The 18,261-nt window shown below is 54.4% G+C and overlaps 2 protein-coding genes across 4 annotated transcripts in view; one reads left to right on the top strand and one right to left on the bottom strand.

Annotated features, from left to right (window-relative positions):
- The window catches only part of KIFC3 (kinesin family member C3), a gene marked incomplete at its 5' end in the record, with an annotated part of 5,676 nt that extends 423 nt beyond the window's left edge, over window positions 1-5,253 (top strand). The window contains 13 exons of the mRNA XM_010153249.1: window positions 1-16; window positions 144-291; window positions 382-512; window positions 616-727; window positions 988-1,169; window positions 1,261-1,365; window positions 1,609-1,739; window positions 2,407-2,530; window positions 2,977-3,106; window positions 3,228-3,457; window positions 4,085-4,219; window positions 4,564-4,672; window positions 5,228-5,253. The exon at window positions 1-16 is cut by the window's left edge and continues 158 nt beyond it. Coding sequence (XP_010151551.1) covers window positions 1-16; window positions 144-291; window positions 382-512; window positions 616-727; window positions 988-1,169; window positions 1,261-1,365; window positions 1,609-1,739; window positions 2,407-2,530; window positions 2,977-3,106; window positions 3,228-3,457; window positions 4,085-4,219; window positions 4,564-4,672; window positions 5,228-5,253 — 1,579 coding nt within the window. The remainder of the gene's footprint in view (window positions 17-143; window positions 292-381; window positions 513-615; window positions 728-987; window positions 1,170-1,260; window positions 1,366-1,608; window positions 1,740-2,406; window positions 2,531-2,976; window positions 3,107-3,227; window positions 3,458-4,084; window positions 4,220-4,563; window positions 4,673-5,227) is intronic.
- Window positions 5,254-7,651: 2,398 nt separating this feature from the next.
- The window catches only part of KATNB1 (katanin p80 (WD repeat containing) subunit B 1), a 16,343-nt gene continuing 5,733 nt past the window's right edge, over window positions 7,652-18,261 (bottom strand). Inside the window, exons 4-19 of one of the 3 annotated variants that reach the window (XM_010153246.1) lie at window positions 17,082-17,182; window positions 16,515-16,556; window positions 15,821-15,904; window positions 14,971-15,086; window positions 14,386-14,457; window positions 13,991-14,141; window positions 13,378-13,565; window positions 13,127-13,260; window positions 12,274-12,321; window positions 12,010-12,086; window positions 11,207-11,326; window positions 10,106-10,255; window positions 9,706-9,782; window positions 9,205-9,279; window positions 8,355-8,471; window positions 7,652-7,784 (exon numbers count right to left, since the gene is read on the bottom strand). In XM_010153246.1, coding sequence (XP_010151548.1) covers window positions 7,652-7,784; window positions 8,355-8,471; window positions 9,205-9,279; window positions 9,706-9,782; window positions 10,106-10,255; window positions 11,207-11,326; window positions 12,010-12,086; window positions 12,274-12,321; window positions 13,127-13,260; window positions 13,378-13,565; window positions 13,991-14,141; window positions 14,386-14,457; window positions 14,971-15,086; window positions 15,821-15,904; window positions 16,515-16,556; window positions 17,082-17,182 — 1,685 coding nt within the window. Of the gene's footprint in view, window positions 7,785-8,354; window positions 8,472-9,204; window positions 9,280-9,705; window positions 9,783-10,105; window positions 10,256-11,206; window positions 11,327-12,005; window positions 12,087-12,273; window positions 12,322-13,126; window positions 13,261-13,377; window positions 13,566-13,990; window positions 14,142-14,385; window positions 14,458-14,970; window positions 15,087-15,820; window positions 15,905-16,514; window positions 16,557-17,081; window positions 17,183-18,261 lie in introns of all 3 variants that reach the window. The other 2 variants (XM_010153248.1, XM_010153247.1) reach the window with 2 other exon arrangements.

The raw sequence follows: 18,261 nt of genomic DNA, 5'->3' as shown, positions 1-18,261 counted from the left end.
GGTCCGAGCCCCACGGGTGCAAATCAGAAATCACCCTGCCTGGGTCCACCACAGCTCCTGCCGTGTGGTGCTGGTGGGGTGATGTGTGCAGCAGCGGGAGATCGCCGGCTCAGCCTTGACCCCCCACCTTGCTCCCTTCCCAGATCATGATGTATGAGGCCGAGCTGGAGCGAGCCCACGGGCAGATGCTGGAGGAGATGCAGGCGATGGAGGAGGAGAAGAACCACGCCATCAAAGAGGCCTTTTCCCGCGCCCAAGTGGAGATGAAGGCAGTACATGAAAACCTGGCAGGTGAGCAGCGCAGGGGGGGACTCGCAGGGTGGCCAGACTGGTGTTAGAGGGGTCATGCCAACTGCCCCTCACCCTGCCTCGTGCCTGCAGGTGTCCGGACCAACCTGCTGACGCTGCAGCCGGCACTGCGCACCCTCACCCACGACTACAACAGCCTGAAGCGTCAGGTCCGTGACTTCCCCCTGCTCCTCCAGGAGACCCTGCGCAGCGCCAGGACTGAGGTGAGCCCCACCTGGTACCACCACCCCAGCTCCCCACCCCCAGTGCAGGACAGGGATGCTGGGCGGGTGAGACACTGAGACGCTGCTCTCCTTGCCCCTCAAGATCGGCCAGGCCATCGAGGACGTGCACAGCACTAACCGGGAGCTGCTGCGCAAGTACCGGCGGGAGCTGCAGCTCCGCAAGAAGTGTCACAACGAGCTGGTGCGGCTGAAAGGTGCGCAAGGGGGCAGCAGGTCCCACTGTGGGTGAGTTTGTCCCTGGGGTGGGGCAGGAGGGGCAGAGACATCACCCTGCTGCACCCCAGCACCATGGGTCGGATGCTCCACATGCCTGTGAGATGCTTGGGTCGGTGATGGGATGCTTGGGTTGGCTGCGGGATGCAGCGTTCAGCCCACCCGGTGTTTGATGGTGACCAGGGGAGATGGCAGCAGGATGCACCGGGGCTGACACCACCTCTGCATCCTCCTACCCAAGGAAACATCCGTGTTTTCGGGCGAGTCCGCCCCATTATGAAGGAGGACGGCAATGGCGCGGAGGCGGCCAACGTGGTGACCTTCGATGCTGATGATGATGCCGTCCTGCACCTCCTGCATAAGGGGAAGCAGGTGTCCTTCGAGCTGGATAAGGTCTTCCCCCCTCAAGCATCCCAGGAGGAGGTGGGTGCTGCCATCCCATGGGGATGGAGATGCTGCTGACACAAGGGAGGACACAGCCACCTTGTCCTGATGCTCCCTGGTTCCCCCTCAGGTGTTTCAGGAGGTTCAAGCCCTGGTCACCTCCTGCATCGACGGCTACAACGTCTGCATCTTTGCCTACGGGCAGACAGGAGCAGGAAAAACCTACACAATGGAGGTAAATTTGCCTGATTCTGCTTCCCTCTTCTTCCTCACCTTCCCCTCCCCTGGTGCCTGGTCTCAGCACCCTCCCCTAACCAGGCTGGGGGCCAGTTTGAACCTGGGGGGCACCAGCAGCGGTCACTGCTGCTGCCAAGGGGTTTGTGAGCCCTCTGCAACACCCCCAGCCTTGCTCCTGCTCAGAAAAAAAATGCAGAGTAAAATGCAAATCCCCTCCCCATTTCTCACCCCAATCCATCAGGGAACAGCAGCCAACCCAGGGATCAACCAGCGGGCCCTACAGCTTCTCTTCTCCGAGGTGCGGGGCAAGGCAGCCGACTGGGACTACGCCATCAGCGTCAGCGCCGCCGAGATTTACAACGAAGCGCTCAGGTACAGGGAGGGGGCAAAAGCTTCCTGGTGGGGTGCACGGAGCTGCTGGGGAGCCGGCATCGGTGGCATCACCCCACACCGCTCTCCTCCCTGTCCTGCCAGCCCTGCCTTGTCTGCACAGCTTGTTCCCAGAGCTTTGGGCACCGGATTTGGCCGTGCAAGGATTTATTTTTAATTTTTTTTTCGGTGTGTGCCGCCCTTCCAATGCACTCTCCCTGAAATTCCAGTACTTATACAGGTCCCCAGCCCTACCATCACTCCTGCTCCCCTGACCCCGATGCAGCAACCGGCACAGCCCCCTCTCCTCCCTGCCTCCCTGGGCGTTATATTTAGAAATTACTAACTGGGAGCTGGGATCATGAGAAATATTTTCCTTCTCTGCCCAACCGCAGGGAGGAGGGGCTGGGAGGAGGCTGGAAGTACATCCGCATGGAAAATCGCAACCAGGAATGGCATAAAGAGCAGGGATGAGAATGTGGTCTGGGTTGGGTGGGAGCGGGCCCATGGGGAGCTGGAGAGCTGAGGTCTGTGTATGGGATGTGCAGCATCCCTGGGAGGAGAGGGCTGCTCTGGCAGCCTTGGCACGCAGGCCTGAGCCGTGCCGGAGGGGAGCTGGTGCCCATCACCTCCCTAGGGTGGGGATGGTGACGGGCACCCCCTTGCGCAGGGACTTGCTGGGGAAGGAGCCGCAGGAGAAGCTGGAGATCAAGCTGTGTCCCGATGGCAGCGGGCAGCTCTACGTGCCCGGGCTGACCGAGTTCAGGGTGGAGAGCGTGGAGGACATCAACAAGGTATGGGGAGATGGGGGGGCAGTGGGAGCAGGAGGGCAGCACTGGGGATGTGATGAGCTGGGGGATGCTGGTGCATGACCCTTGGATTTGGGACTATTTCTGAAGCACTGGGGAGCAACAGAGACCAAAATAGGTCTCTGGGTGCGATGTGACGGTCACCGTCTCGTGGAACGAGTTGCAGGGGATTAAAAATAAAAGCGTGGGGCCTGGGTGGCTCCTGGGGGATTATTGGGATGCCGGCTGTCACTGCAGTGCGCTGCCTGTCACCCTCTGCCTTCAGTACAGCTCTTAGGCTGAGACCTGACAGCAGTCATCACCCTGATGGACCAGGCACCTTGTGGGGGCTTGATGCTCGGGTTACATCCCCAGGGGTTCCTGGGTCACAGGGGGCTGTGGGGGGTTTGGGGCACGCTGGCCTCACCCCCCACCTCCCCGGGCTCCCCCAGGTCTTCGAATTCGGCCACGTCAACCGGGTGACAGAGTGCACCAACCTGAATGAGCACAGCTCCCGCTCCCACGCCCTCCTCATCGTCACTGTCCGCGGCCTCGACCGCAGCACCGGGCTTCGCACCACAGGTGGGTGCCGCATGGCAAGCCCCTCACCGGGGTGTCTGGGCCGTGGCATCCCCAGGATGCCCAGGGCTGGGTGCTGATGCCAACCTGGGGGGCGGAGGGTGATTTGTCTGTGTGTTCCCAGGGAAGCTGAACCTGGTGGACCTGGCGGGATCAGAGCGGGTCGGGCGGTCGGGCGCGGAGGGAAGCCGGCTCCGGGAGGCCCAGCACATCAACAAGTCCCTCTCGGCGCTGGGTGACGTCATTTATGCCCTGCGCTCCCGGCAGGGCCACGTGCCCTTCCGCAACTCCAAGCTGACCTACCTGCTCCAGGACTCGCTCAGCGGTGACAGCAAGACCCTCATGATGGTGCAGGTGGGGGGCCGGTCGGTGTAGGTTTTGGGATGGGTTTGGTGCCTGCTCACCCCGCTGATGGGGCAGCACGAGGGATGCTGGAGGCAGGAGCTGGGCTGGGACCAGGGGTCTGGGCTTGCACATGGAGACATCCTCCGGTCTCCAGAGGTGGTCCCAGGGTTGCTGCCGTCATCTCTGCCTCCAGGTGAGGCTGAGCGGTGGGGATGAACTGGGAGGTCCTGCCCTCTTTGCCAGCACATGGATGCCATCCCTGTGTCCCTGCATGTTGGCATCTCCCTGTCCCTTCACCAGCTGGGAGGTTTTTACACTCCGGCAGCTCTTCCATCCCTGCCCTGTGTCCCCTCCCGGCTCCCTGCACCCCCACCAAGCACCCTTGGGGGTGCCCGGGCCCCCACCACCTGCTGCAGCTTTTCCCAGCTGTCCCTGGCGCCGGGGCAGTTGGTGACAGGGGATCCGGCTGGCTCAGACACTGGCCTGGGCGTGGATGGACGGGGCTATCCTGGGAGCTGGGTTAATAATAGCATCTCACCGTCCCGACCCCAGCGTGTTTGCTGGGGCGGGGGGAGCCCTGGGGGTACGCAGGCAGTGGGCAGGGTGACTTTCCGCCTGCTCCTGCCTGACCCGCAGGTTTCTCCCGCTGAGAAAAACACCAGCGAGACACTCTGTTCCCTGAAGTTCGCCGAGAGGGTTCGTTCCGTGGAGCTGGGTCCTGTCTCCCGAAAGGCTGAGCTGGCGTCCTGGCCCAGCCAGGAGCAGCTGGAGGTAACCAGGGGGCTGCCGGGGCCCTTCCCCTTCCTCCTCACCCCAGGGGGTCCCCCTGTTTTGCCCACACACGTGGTCCCCGGGGCTCTTTGCTGTGGGGTGTCTCCCTGGAGCCACCTCCATTGGGGAGCATCACCCAGCAGGATGCAGGCCATCCCTAAGCAGCAACATCCAGCCCATGCTGCCACCTTGGCTCTTCCAAGCTGTGTTGCAGCAGCTCCACAGTCCCCCCAGGAGCGTATTTGGGCATCGCTACCCAGGCGGGCATGATCTGTCCCAAGCCCATCCCTGTTCCTTCCCTCTGGGGCCTGGCATGGCCTGACCCTGGGGCCATCTCTTCCCAGGGTGACTCGCCAGGGACCACAGCACCCCCCGGCCGGGGTCATGCATCCCCCAGCCCAGGGCAGCTCTCCGGCCGCACCGCCTCCATCCGCAGGAAGCTCCACACCTCAGGTGGGTGGTGGGTTATCATGGGCCCGGACCGCACCTCCGGCGCCCGACCGGGATCTCTCCATCAGAGGAGGCTCCCACTGCCACCCGCATCCCAGCCAGACGCTGGCAGGCAAAGCCTGCGCGGGGGAGCTAGCAGCTCCGTAATTAGCTCAATAACTAATGGCTAATTAGCCATCGGGAGCCTGGTTGGCACTTCCCCAAGAGTGCCCTGGTGCAGAGCCGCTGCCGGCGGCTCGGGGCGCACGGGGGAGCGATGCTGAACCTCTCTCCCTTTCGATTGCAGCCTGAATTAGGGGCAGCCGTGGCTGCCAGGTGAGTGCTTGCGGCCGGAGCCGGTGGAGGGCTCTGCTTCTGCCCCGCTTCCTGGGCCAGGGGTGCCGGGCTGTGCCGCTCACGGGGATGCTCGCAGGGATGCTCACGGGGATGCTCGCGGGGAGGCTCACGGGGATGCTTGCAGCGCCAGCTCAACGCAGCACCTCCTGAAAAGCTGCCAGCTAGGGCAGCAATGGCTGTGCACACTGCCCGGTGTGACCCACGCATGTGTCTCCCTACCAGGGAAGCTGAGGCCAGTCCCCGTGTGACGAGGGACCAACCTGCTGTAGGACCTGGCCCCTTGCGGTGCTCCGGAGGGCCGGCTGCTGGAAGATGAGGCTTCAGTGCCATTCCCTCATCCCCAAGGACCTGAGACCAGAGGGGTGATGCTCTCACCACGAGCAGCAGGGTCTCCCAGCAGCAGGACTCCCACCTCGGGGTGGGGGACAGCGGTGCTGGGCAGGAATCTGCCCCCTCAGACGCTCAAGCTCTGTGTCTGTTTTTGCTGGCTGGATGTTTTTAGCCAGAGCAGGGAGCTGCTGGGTGCTCCCTCCGTCTCTCCAGCTTTTTTACACCAGTAGCGGTATCTGGCTGGAGCGGGGCTTGGAGCCAGGCGAGCTGTGACATCTCTGCTACCCCCATGGGGTCAGCCTGGCCGTGGCTCCCCCCAGCCTGCGGCCAGGTCACCGCACGTCGCCTTTCGCAGCGACGTTTCCTCCATTTTAATCCAGAAAACCTCCCAGCAGCTCCTTCCCCGGCAGGTTCCTCAATCCCCGTTGTTGCATGAAGGCATCCCGGCGCCGTGCATGAGCCGAGCTGCCGTTCACCGCGGTGCCGGCGCTGCCAGGGCACAGAGGGAGAGCGGGCCCAGCGCTGCCCCGTCACGCGGCACCAGGGTGGATTCAGCAGTCTCGAACGAGGCCGTTGTACAGTTATTTACCAGTTGTCGCGTCCAGAGGGATCGCAGCGCGGTCAAGATGAAAGTGTTTGAAACATTTACACGCTGTTTACAGGGTCTTGGAACGGAAAACAAGCGGAAAACCAACCCAAACTCCCAGCACAGAAGCCTGTTGGCTTACGTGTGGGGCTGGCAGGGGACAGCATTGCCCCCCGCCGAGCACCCACCCGTGGGTCCGCTTCCTCCCGTGGCAAATAACCGACCGGACGCACCCGCGGTTCCTGCCCGCTGCAGCCCTCTCCTCTCTCTTCCGCAGCGTTCTATTTAATAAAAAGAAAGGGAAAAATAATTTAGCCTTTTGTAAGATTAGATGTTTCTATGTATTTTAATAATTTAAAAAAAAAAATCCTGTTTTGTAACAAAACTTATTTTAAATAAACTGTTAAAGCCAGTCCTCCCACGCTGCTGTTAAATCCCTCCTCCATCCCCAGCGCCCGGCTGGGGCGCTGACGGAAAACAACGTCGCTGAGTAGGGATCCGCGCGGGCCGAGGAGCGGGACAAGCCACCGGCGCTGACGCTGCTCTTCAGGCTGGGAACCAGCCCGCAGTGAAACCTCCCCCAGGGTTCCAGCAAGCCGCCCGCCCCAGCGCCGACTTCCTCACCGCAGCCTCCCAGCAGGAAGGGTGAGAACGGCCAGCTTCCCTGTGGGATGCGCAGGGGGCAGAGCCCTGCTTTCCCCTGGACGCTCCCAGCCAGGAGCCGTGCCGAGGTGAACGGTACTTCAAGAGATTCAGGCGTTTAACACAACTGTTTTTAAAAAAAAGTTACAAATTTTTAATAAAACTCATTATGTAAGTTACATTTTCCTGGAGAACAGTCCCCAGTGTATAAAATGGGAGACAGGCTGGGAGGAGCAGGGGAAGCACCAACAGGAACCTCTTTCCCCACAGGAAAGAAGAAAGAGGGACAGAAAAGTTCTGACAGACATTTATTGGGGAGAAAAAAAACAAACCTCTAAGAGGGGTCCAGTGGATGCAGAAAGACATTGGTCCATGTCCCGCTCTCCCTCCACCCTCCCAAATCCTCACCCCAAAGGCAAACACGTACAAGTCCTGCTTCAGCCACAGATTTGAACGGATCCAGGTAGGCCTCAGTTCCCAGCACAGCCTGAGGATCTTAATCTTCCCCAGCCCAGGGTGCCAGCAGGGAATTTTGAGAAGCCAAGGGAGCCTCCCCTCGACACAGGTCCCTGAGGCGACACCAGGCTTGGTGACACCGTGTCCTGGCTCCTGTTTGATGACGCAAGCCAAAGGGGCTGGTGGCACACGGCAGCCGAAGTCCCTCTCGCAGGGAAAGGGCGCTCTGCCCCCCCCCCAAAACGCCTGCAGCGGGGTGGATGCTGCAGAGAGAGCAGCTGTCCCCAGAGCCAAGCACCGGCAGCACACACAGGGGAAGGTTGGGAGCCCTTCTGCCAGGGAAAGGCCAGCCGACAGACAGAGCTTGATGCTGAGATGAAGGGATAAAGTGAAGCTGCTTCCCCAGAGGGGCTCTGTGGGGTCCTCCACCCGCCAGGCCCCCTCACACCGCACAGGGTCCTCTGTCCAGCCCGTAGGGCACCGGGCACAGGCAGGAAAACCAGCCAGCGAGATGCCACTTCCCTACCGCGCTGCAAGGAGAAGATGGATACACGGAGAGAGGTGAAATCCAGCTGGACCAAGGGCAGAAGGGAGGTTGGCCCCCTGTGTCCGCAGGGAGGAGGCGGCGGCTGTCACTCCAGGCCAGCCATGAGGAGATGCAGCTCCCGAAAGGCACTTCCATGGCGGCCGCTGAGCCCGGACTTGTTCTTGACAATGTTGCTGATATTTTTCAGCTGCTTGTAGCACAGCTTGCATTTATGGAGCCTGCAAAAAACAGAGCTGCTTAAGAGATGCGCTTGTTCCTGCAGTGCCAAGGACGCAACTCAAGCAGGAGAGAAAACACAAGCCCTGCAAATGGCCTGGAAGAGCTGAAATGCGAGCACGGCTCCGCAGAACCATGTATTCAGCCCACGTCCTGATGACACAGGAGAATGGCATCCACATAAGGGCTCTCTCACTCCTCTTTCCCCTTTGGCAGTAAAGTCCAGGGAGGGAGGAGGTGCTGGTTTAGCCAATTCTCAGAGCAGAGTTACCTTGTGAACTGGAAATCCAGGGCCTGGCTGACAACTCACATGTCTTGTGAGGTAGAAGGTGAAGCCACGGTGTGGTTTTACTCCTGACATACTCACACTTCGTTTAGGTATGACTCAACACACAGTGACAGAGGGAAAAAGCAGTCCTTGGTCTGTTTCCCAGAGCAGGAGGGTTTGGGGTTTGCCAACAAAAGGGAAGGCATGCCCAGTCTAGCATCAAAGCCTCGACGGCAGGAGCAGAGCTCACCCAAAGAAAGGCTGGATCAACAAGGGAGGAAGTAGAGGTGACTAAGCGCCTCACCTTTCCTCTCTGGTGATGTCCACTCCTACAGAAGGTGGTGCAGCAAGGATGTCTGTGATCAGTGGCAGGAACCTCTGGAGAATGAGTTTCAGGGAGGTGCAGCCAGTCTGCACATAACTGGGGAAAAAAATAAAAAAAACCAACAGAGAATTGGGTCCCACTCAAATGCCATTCCTTTCCTCCCAGCACTCAGCCCACACCCAGTCACGGGGGATAATCTACTCAAATGACCCCCCACCCTCAACCTGGTAAGGAGAGCAGAAGCCAAACACCAACACATCTTGGTTGGAGCCAAGATGGCCAAGTGGGCCCCGTCAAAAGGCCCTGGCACATTCCCTGCTAAGCGGGACCTTTCTGCTCCAGAGCAGAGCTGTCCTGCCGAGGGGACGCAGCAGAAGCCTCTCTCCCGGTGGGAAGGGCGGGCAGAAACTCCATCTCGAGACACTGCATTTTTTTGCCACCTAACAGTGAGGCTCAAAGCAGTCTTCCGCGGGACTCAAGGCTGTTGCCTTCATTCCCCTTGCCCCAAGCCGACAGTTTTATCCCCATCCGTCTGCAGAGCCCGCTCGTTCGACATCGGTGTGGCCCTCCCAGCTGCCAGAGCTGCCGTCCGCCCAACACACCGCACGCCCAACCTCAGCATCCTGCTCTCCTTGCCCGTGCACACTTCCCACATCTTTTCCCACATGCACTCGGCAGCTCCACTGCTCTTTTCCAGGGATTGTGTCTGCGTTATACTGCGACTGCTGTGATTTTTCAGCATTTTCTTTCAGCTACAAAATACCCAGCGGCGCTCTCTGAGGAATACCCCCAGCTTGCCCCCAGGCACACCATGTTCTTGGCGCCTCACCTTTCGTATTTACTTTGGAGTAGTTTCTCTATCTGTGGCAGGACAATAGTACACAAATCCAGCTTCCAGAGAGACCTGAAAAGAAAAGGACACACTCTGAGACGGGAGATTGAGGCTTTACAAGGCTGAGTCAACACAAATAATGCTTTCTGGCAAAAAAGTCCAGGCAGCAGCACTCGTTTACGCAGCAAGTTCACCGACTCCCTCTTGTGATGGGAAGCGGCAGGTTCTGACATACTTTACTGACTCAGCAACATCACTTTATGAAGCCCTGAGACTCAGGTTTTCCTTGTGAGACATCATTTGCCTACAGAAAAGGCCCCATACAACGGCCCCGGACAACTCCAGCAGCTACCAGCACTGCAGACTTGAAGATCTGACTCCCAGGCACATGCGTTTCACGCTGCCGTGGCTCGCCAGCCACGAGGCAGGCACAGCGCGGCACTCCGGACCCCCAACAGCCCTCGGGTACCCACGGGGCTGGCCCCACCCAGGACTCACGCTTTCTGGTTGACAATATTCAAGAGGTCCACGACAACAGACAGATCGTTGATGGCCACGGCAGAGTCCACAGAGTTCTGAGAGAGAAGGGGAAGAAGCCATCTGTTGCAAAGCTCAGAGTGGACAGACTAATGCAATTAGTAAAGTGCCACTTTTCAAAAAGAAGGCAGAGGAAACACGGAGTTGGCTAGGGAAGAGGAGCTAATTCCCTCCCAAGAAATTTTTCTCCATGTTTCTTTGTGGCCATTCAACCGCAGGCGGGACGCGACGGCGCTCCGCGGTGCACGCCCGGGGACAAACGCTGTGAGAACCCCCATTTTGTCTAAGGGCCAGTGAAAAGGCCCCGGATAAGCCAAAAGAGCTGCTTGGCTGCTGCCCTCAGGAACCTCCACATCCTTGCCTTGACGTCCCCAGTGCTCCACGCAGCCCGCACGGTGTCCAGGTTCTTGTGGCGGCTGGTGAGCACCACACACATGGTGTCATGGCCCTTCCTGATCTGGGACATGGCTTCCTCGTCCACGAGCTCCGTCTGGCTTTGGTTTTTCACAGCCTGGAAGGACAGACACCAATGGGGGAGCAGTAACAGAGCAGGACAGCACAGAAAGGCAGGAGCTTTCCGACCCAGGCGGGAGCTGATTTTGGTGCCCAGAGCCCCAGTAAACACTGACTTCCTTGCAGATTGCTTAATAAACATTTTGAAATGGAAATGCTCAATTTGGTCTAATTTCAGCTACTTCTCTTTTGCCTATTTTACTGCATCAATCACAAACATGTTTGAAGCCTTGGAAAAACTCCTCAAAATTGAAAAAAATAATTAAAAGTGAGATTTCAGACCAGTAAGCTTTGATGAAGAGATGTTCTCAGGCAAACCCTGGTTTTTATGTGAAATGTGCATCTGAAATGACCAAGCTTCACCACAAAGCATATATCTTGTATAATTTATTAGACCCTCCATTTGAATCCCCTGGATTCAAGCTGGAGCCTCTCTCTCTTCCTCTGCTCACATCTGGAGTTTGGGATCATGAGGATGCTCTGGTCCTCCTCCCTTTTTGGGACAGAGAAGACCCTCCTGAGCAAGGCCAAGAGGTCTCCAAGATGCAGAAGGGAAAGACTCTTGAAATAACTATTATGTGTAATCACATGAATTTCTGTCTAGCATGTAGAATTGCCCAGGGTCTTTGTCTCATCCCTGGCTCTCTGCTCTGATAACGCGTTCTTTGCGAGCAGGGATCAAGGCTACTGTGTTCGCATCAGCCTATGACAGGGGCTGCGTCCGGCAACCCTGAGGTGCTAATTCCACAGGAACTGCAAGTCAGAGCAGCTGGAAGGCTGGAGAGAAAGCTGACACCTAGTGAGCAGAGGGAGAGCAGGAGGTAACGTGTTCTCATTCAGTACCGAGGGCTGCAGAAAGCACCTATGACACCTCTGTGCCTCAGAGAACCCCCTTTCTGATGCCACTCACCACCACACCGGCTGGAAACCTTCACCCACAGACACTTACTGGTAGAAAGTCAGAGGCCTTCAGGCCAATGGGCTCATTCCTGGCTGCAGGGATCACCGACGGCTCTGTTCTGGACAAAGGAGTTGAGGAGGCAAGCGGTGGCCTCTGAACTGGATCAGGCTGCAGGAGAAATTGGGATAAAAACAACACTGGCTGTAGCCTCATGTCTGTTTTTTCCTGACCCGCTTTCCTCTCAACACAGTGTCCTGCTGCAGACGCAGTCTCCAATTTGCCAGCATGGTAAATAAGTTTATTTTTTTTAAATTAAATAAGGCAATAAGTACCTCTGTGGGTACTTACTGGCAATAAAGGCAATAAAGTACCTCTCTGGTACACCTCAAGATGTAATTAAGGTTTGCAAAGAACATGGAGATGCCCCAGCAGAGGTGCCAACTTACCAGCACCTAGAATTAGGGCAACAGGCCATGCCCAGGCTGAAGGCAACGAGCGAGTTCTAAAGAAGCCAGTATCACGTATCCTGGCCCATGGGCTGCTTGTGATTTTGGCCACAAGTAGCCTCAGTTCCAGCACTTGCAGCAATCTGGCACTTGGCTCTGTTCAGAGTGCCTCAGTTTTGAGCTGCCGGGAGACACACCACTGCAAGTGCGAGAAGTGAACAAAAGCGATAGACCCCTCGCCTGTTGGAGGCTGTGCCTTCCATTCTGCTGCTCAGGACAAAGACCAAGGCTGCACTGTCACTGCTCGTCAGTAATCAGCTTGATTAGAAACCGTAAAGTCTCCAGCACTCACGTATCCTTCCGAGTGGGACCGTGAACAGCGATAACGGATCATACAGTACGTACAAGTTCTTGCTTTGGCAACGGGATGTGGACATCCGTGGCTTGGCTCGGCTTCACTGCTTCCTTTGCAGTTACGGGCTCTACCAAGAGAGAAAGAAGTGGAAAAGCAGAAAATGATTGTTCCTTTCAAGAGATGTTGAGAGCAAAGGTTCTGTACAGCTGGACTACAAGCAGTCAACCCTACAGACATGCAGCTCTCCCTCTTTTGAGGGCCTTTAACCTCAAAAGGGTTAAAGGAAAATGACCCTTAGTCATTTTCATACTCACCATCCTCAGGAGGGGCTGGAAAGGGCTCATTTCGAGGAGGAGTTCGACCTACAGAAAGAGAAGAGAGCGCAAACCTAATAAACAAAGGAGTATCCAAGGCTACAGATTAGCGATAGGCCAACCTTGGAGATGGGAGATCAACAACCCCACAGATCAGGGCAATCAGGGATGGGCAAGCTGAGTTATCGCCTTCAGAACTTGAAGCTATTATTGCGTTTAGCCAAAGGCTTTCAGGTTTCATGAAATGGGAGGGACAAGACTGACCCGTGTAGTTCACTGCTGCTGTAGAGGTGTGAAGCACAACTAATTATATTAGAAAAGAATTCACCTCCCGCTAAATTGATTTACATAAATAAATGAGAATAATGACTACTGATTCCTTAGAAAGATTAGCTTGTTTTTAATCGTTTACATAAAAATTAAAAACAGGCTTTGCAATATGGCTCCTGAACAACAATCTCTGCTTTAACAAAACATTTTCCCTTCCCTTCTTCAGTGGAGGCTGCTGATTTTATACATATCAGAATTCTAAACTAATAAGGATCCCGTAACACAGCTGTCCTTCCTAATGAGGGCAGAAAGGCAGAATGCTTTAAAACAGAGCTCTGGATTCTGAGCCAGGCTTTGATCAGACATCACTGCACCCTGGTAGAGGTGCCACATTCCAGTACTCCACCAACATGACCTGTGGCTCAGCACCCAAGCACAGAATATTAAACGTAAGTTTTCTAAACTCTCCCAGTCCCAGGTGAAGCCACTGTTACAGTAAGCCAAAGCTCACTTCTACTGAACCAGTTTAGTGCCTACAGCTCTAACCCAAACACTCAGAAGCACAATAAACCCTGGTACTGACAGATAGCGTTCTTGGGCTGGAAGATCTCGTTGTAATCCTCTGCATTCTGGATCTCAGCCTTTGATTCCTTCTCATCCCGGTCATCTTCACTGCTGGGACTGCGCCTCTCACTCTCCGAGTTGTGCTTCACTCTGCTGTGGAAAAGGAGATGCTGTCAGGGCAAGTCTCATGCACTCCATCAGAGAGAGCACCAAGCTCCTTGTACATTTCCTTAAAATCTTGACATCCAACGAGCCAGCAGATTCCCTCACCTCTGTGGCTTGCTGCAGCTAGTTGAGGGCCTGTCATAGATGCGGCGAAGGGAGGACCCCGTGGGGGTAGGCGGTACAAGAGGCTCATCATCCCTGATCAGCCCGTGAGGAACGGAACCCGACTTTGTGACTCTGCTGAGGTCCACAACGAAGGAAGAGACTGTGCTTTGGGCAAAGGAAACACCTATCTGCAGAGGCAAAAGATCAAAGCAACTCACCAAAGAGCAGGATGCACACCAGCCTTTTTGAGAACATGCACGATGGAGTGACCCTGAGCAACCATGCCTGAGAATTTCTCAGCTCAGTGCTTTGGCTTTTTCAGCCTGAAGATGCCAGTGTTTTATGAAAGGCTGTGATAAAACTTCTGCCAAGCACAGTTCCTAAATACTGGTCAAACCAACCCCCAGTTCTTTCCTCCAGAAGCCAAAAAGAGACAAAGTGGAGCCCAAGGCTGCCGAAAGCAAAAGCACGCAAGCTTTGTCTAAGTGCCGGGCACGGTGCAAGCCCTCTCGCCACTTACAGTCTGACATAAACTTAAAGGTCAGAAGGTCTGCAAGGAGGCAGGAGATTTTTAATCTCGTGTTTCGCAGTCATCTCCTCAACTCCTCCTTACCAGCTGGTTGTTGCAGATAGACAAGTCAGCTACTTCTCCCCAGTTCACCAAGACCACATCAAAACAGCGCTCTGGCTCCCACCCATACACACGCAGCGAATCCTGGAAGCCACTATACAAGCAGGAGCCATCTGGGTTGAAGAGCACACACCTGGGAGGAAGGCAGGTAGAGATTTAGGCCCAGCTTTCCAACCTTACAAGGATCTGAGGGCTGTATCCTGACTTCACTGAACACCTCCAGCCCCATTTCTAACAGTGAACCTACCGACCTGGTGTTCTCTGTGCAACATCTCCAGCAGCGCAAACTTCTCCCCAGCAAAGTCTCTCTTTCAGGGAACCCTCCCTTCACTCCCACTTTAGTCTCTACCTAGTACTGCAGTAGGAATTTAACATACCTGACTGGCGTAGCCTCCTCTTCAATACAGCTCACAACTTGAAACTTCTCCAAGTCCCAGAACCGAACAGTCCTGTACCCAGAACAAAAATCATAGATTCAGTTAGGTCTTTTCCAGAAATCTGCTGTAGGATCCAGCAGTGAAATAACAACAGCAAGGCTGACTTCTGCTGTTGCGCACACACGCTGAACCTGCAGAGGCAGCTAGTCTGGCTAAGATCCGTGAATCCAGCCACAGGTGCTTAGAGGCTCTAGATACAGACAGGTACTTAGAGCTGACCCTGAGCTAAGAGCAGCAGGGCTGCTCGCTGTTCAGACAGGATGTCAGCTGGATCACAGAGATGCCTGAGGCTATCACATGGTTTTCTAGCGTGGCAGAAGGTGCCATCAATTTTGGATGAGAAGTAAGACCTCCCTGCTCCGTGCATCACAGATGTGATCTGCTGGATAGACGTTAGGCTCTTGCAATGCCAGGTTTGACTTATGTGACATTCCTATTTTCTACATTCCCACAAGGACGGGCACTGGGAAAGGGAAGCAGGAAGCAAGACATACAATTCCCTTCTTTCTCCCTCCCCTCATGTACCTGTCAGAGCTGCCAGAAGCCAAAAGGTATTCATTGGGATGGAATTCAACAACATTTACTGGGCCGGTATGTCCAGTAAACTCAAACATTATCTTCCCAGAAGCCAGATCCCACAGCTGGAAGAAGGAAAGAATGGAGAGACTCTTGAAGAGATTTAATGTTAGAGAATTCCAACACACCAGATTTCCTCATACTAGCCACCTTCTAATGCTTCTTCCCCTCCAAGAACAGACTCAAGTTTGTCACAGAAAACAACGATCAGGGAAGGAATACTGTCCCAGTCATTTAAGGCTATACTTTCTTCTTTTTTCCTTCTTTTTTTTTTTTTAATTCTCTTAAATTTTCCATTTATTTAATTCCTAATTTGTCCCCTCGAAGTTTCTGCTTTATATTTATAAATATATTAATATGATGAATATATTTACGTATTAGAGACTGGGATAAAATCCAGGAGTTCCACCTGTCCCTGCAGATTAAACCTCAAAAGCGAGCAAAAAGAAATCTGAAAGCTCTCAATCCCTCAGCAATCCATTCTTCCTGTGCTCTAGTCTGCACTGAAAAGTCCAGAGTGAAGTGATTGACCAGCTTATTTCATGTAAAGCTGGAAATAAAAAAACCCCAACCAAACAGTCCTTTGCCCATATTCCTCCACATCACACCTGGAACAGCTGACATCACTGCTTCAGTCGATACCCTCATCAACAGCCGGGGCCCCGCAGAGCCCGGAGCTCAGCCAGCTGCCTCACCAACTCAAGATGTTTATGAACGAGTGCTGGTAATCTGGGTAAAAAGATGATCCCAGCATTCCTCTGTGCCACGAGCACATCGGGAGGGTGTCACAATAAATTACCTTTACAGTGTGATCATCAGCAGCAGAGGCTAACCATTTCCCATCAGGACTAAAGCGGAGACATCGAACTGCTTCTGTGTGACCCTGAAATGAGAAAAAACAAATAGCATTTCTTTTCTTTTTCCTCCTCTTCCTTTAGAGGGAATGCTGGCTTTTGTCTTTCAATCCCACTCAATAAAATAAAACCAAGCAACTGTTTCACAGAGCCCACAGCTCGCAGAACAGTACACTCAAGAGCTATCCCCATCCACAGTGAACGGGTGTAATCCCTCTCATCCAGACGCTTCTGGCATCCGCTGAAGCACGGTAAATACAGACCTGGCTTAATTAGAACCAGTTTTAATGGTCAGTGGCCATTCAGCTGGCTTCTAAATGAAACAAATATACAAGTTCTTTGGGTAGCAAGGCCCTCAGAACAGGACCATCTCACGGTGGTATCAGTCACAGCATAAAGACGGCTGCTTTCTATCGCCCACTGCCACCCAGACTGTAAACTCCCAACAGCCACTGCATATTCCCGTGGAGTTCACGGAGGCCTGCAGAGGTTCACCGGGCCGCTTCACAAATCATACAGATCTTGGGTTTATACTGGAAAACTAGGAAGGTAATTGCACATAATCATTTTAAGGCTTGCTCACAAGCCCTCTACAGGACTCGCTCCCTTCTTCACCCAAAAGCTGATGCAGCATTTTACCTTGTACCTGAAGACACAGCCTTTTCTTCTCACATCCCAGAGCTACAGGAAAGAAAAGCAAACAAAAGATATGCTTAGAGCAGTACGTGGGGAGCTCAAGAGGCCCATCAGAAGAGCTCTCCCTGTCACCAAGCTAATCAACACCGCAGAATGAAAACCCCGAAAGGGCTGTTCAAACCCTGCTCACTTCAGGGGTATTTCCTAACCTAAATCCCCAAGCAGGAATCCCTTCTCTGAGGGATTTCTTACTGCAGAAGCTCAGTTCCTGCAGCCAAATACCAGCCTGATGAAGCAGAGGCAATCCACAGCAATCAGGACGTGTGCGCTTGCGGACACCAGGTCTCGGCCAGCACCTAACTCGGAGCCACATTCCACAACAGAGGAGTCACACTCCTGATCTACCCCTGTGAAAACACACGCTCCCAATTCCACAGCGCTCGCAAACACACCTGCCCACGCACGTGGCACTGATGACGTGTGGCATCTACCAACACCCCGGCACAAAACACGCTCCGGTGCTCTTCAAAACAAAGGTGCTGCGTGTAGAGAGGGGAAGCTGGGGTTTACCTTAATGTTGGTGTCCAAAGAGCCAGATGCCACAAAGTCCCCGAAAGGATGGAAATCAAGGCTGCAGATGTTCGCTTTGTGACCGACTAGGGTACGAAGAACTGGGAAAAGGAGACGCAGAGCAGGGAGAAGGAATAGGGAGCAAATATTTAGTAGTTCATTTCACCCGACCAGCATGCAGACGGTTAGCCATACTATCCTCAGCCCTAGGCACATGGCAATACAATGTACATTAGACGTGCTGCGCATTGTTTATTCATCTCTCTATGTTATTTTATGGTACTGTTCATGACTTCACTCTTGCAATGCAACGAAACAGCAATAGAGGGCCCACGTTCAATCATCCTAATGAAATTCTCGTCCTTAGGTGTGGAAGTTATGAATAAACCCCAAAGGCGTCCATCCTGAGTAAAACTCAACAGCCACGCTTTGAGGCAGCTGTCAGGCGGCATTACCTTCGCACTTTTTGCAAAGAGAGCAAAACGGGGCGAGGGAGAAACAGACCTTTAGCCAGGAAGCAAAAGAAACATTTGACTGCCTGCACTGTTCACCCTGCAGCTATTGGACAGACCCTTTCCTGCAACTCTGCAACCCAACCAGGCCCAAACCTGACTTCCACCCCTTAGCTTCCAATATTCACACAGGACTCCTCCAGCTGCCCCTTGCAAGAAGCATCCCAAAGACCAGGAAGGGACGCTTAGGAAGCATGAGACAAATTATCAGAGTGTTTCAGCAAGTCACCAGCCAAGTAACACCCCTGGTAATTCTGGAAACCAGAAGGGACCAGTAGAACTGGTACGCTGTTATCTCTGAACGCAGAGACGAATGCAGAACTCAACTTCGAGGAAGAAAAATCGCTCAGATAATAACAGGGGCAATCTCTCCCCATCATCCGTCATCTGGAACAGTCTGATGATTCCCCTGGCAGCAATCAGCTCTTGAGCCAGACCTGGAGTCGTCCTTTGCACAGACACTGGCTCATAGGTCTCATAATACATTCAGCTAGACGAGTTACTGTCCACTGGTACAGCCAAAACGATGTTATAGCTGAACTGATTTCTAACTGTCTGAATGACAAATGTGCTTTTTGTGATTTATGGCACCTGCTGTTTGCCTTCGTAGCTCAGCCAGTGTAAGTATTTTCAATATACATGCTTTCTATGAAAAAGCACCAGCCTAT

The sequence above is a fragment of the Eurypyga helias genome, unplaced genomic scaffold, assembly GCF_000690775.1.
Source record: "Eurypyga helias isolate BGI_N326 unplaced genomic scaffold, ASM69077v1 scaffold30476, whole genome shotgun sequence".
Lineage (NCBI taxonomy): Eukaryota > Metazoa > Chordata > Aves > Eurypygiformes > Eurypygidae > Eurypyga > Eurypyga helias.
The sequence above is the reverse complement of the archived record's forward strand: the minus strand, read 5'-3'. Positions and strand labels throughout refer to the sequence as shown.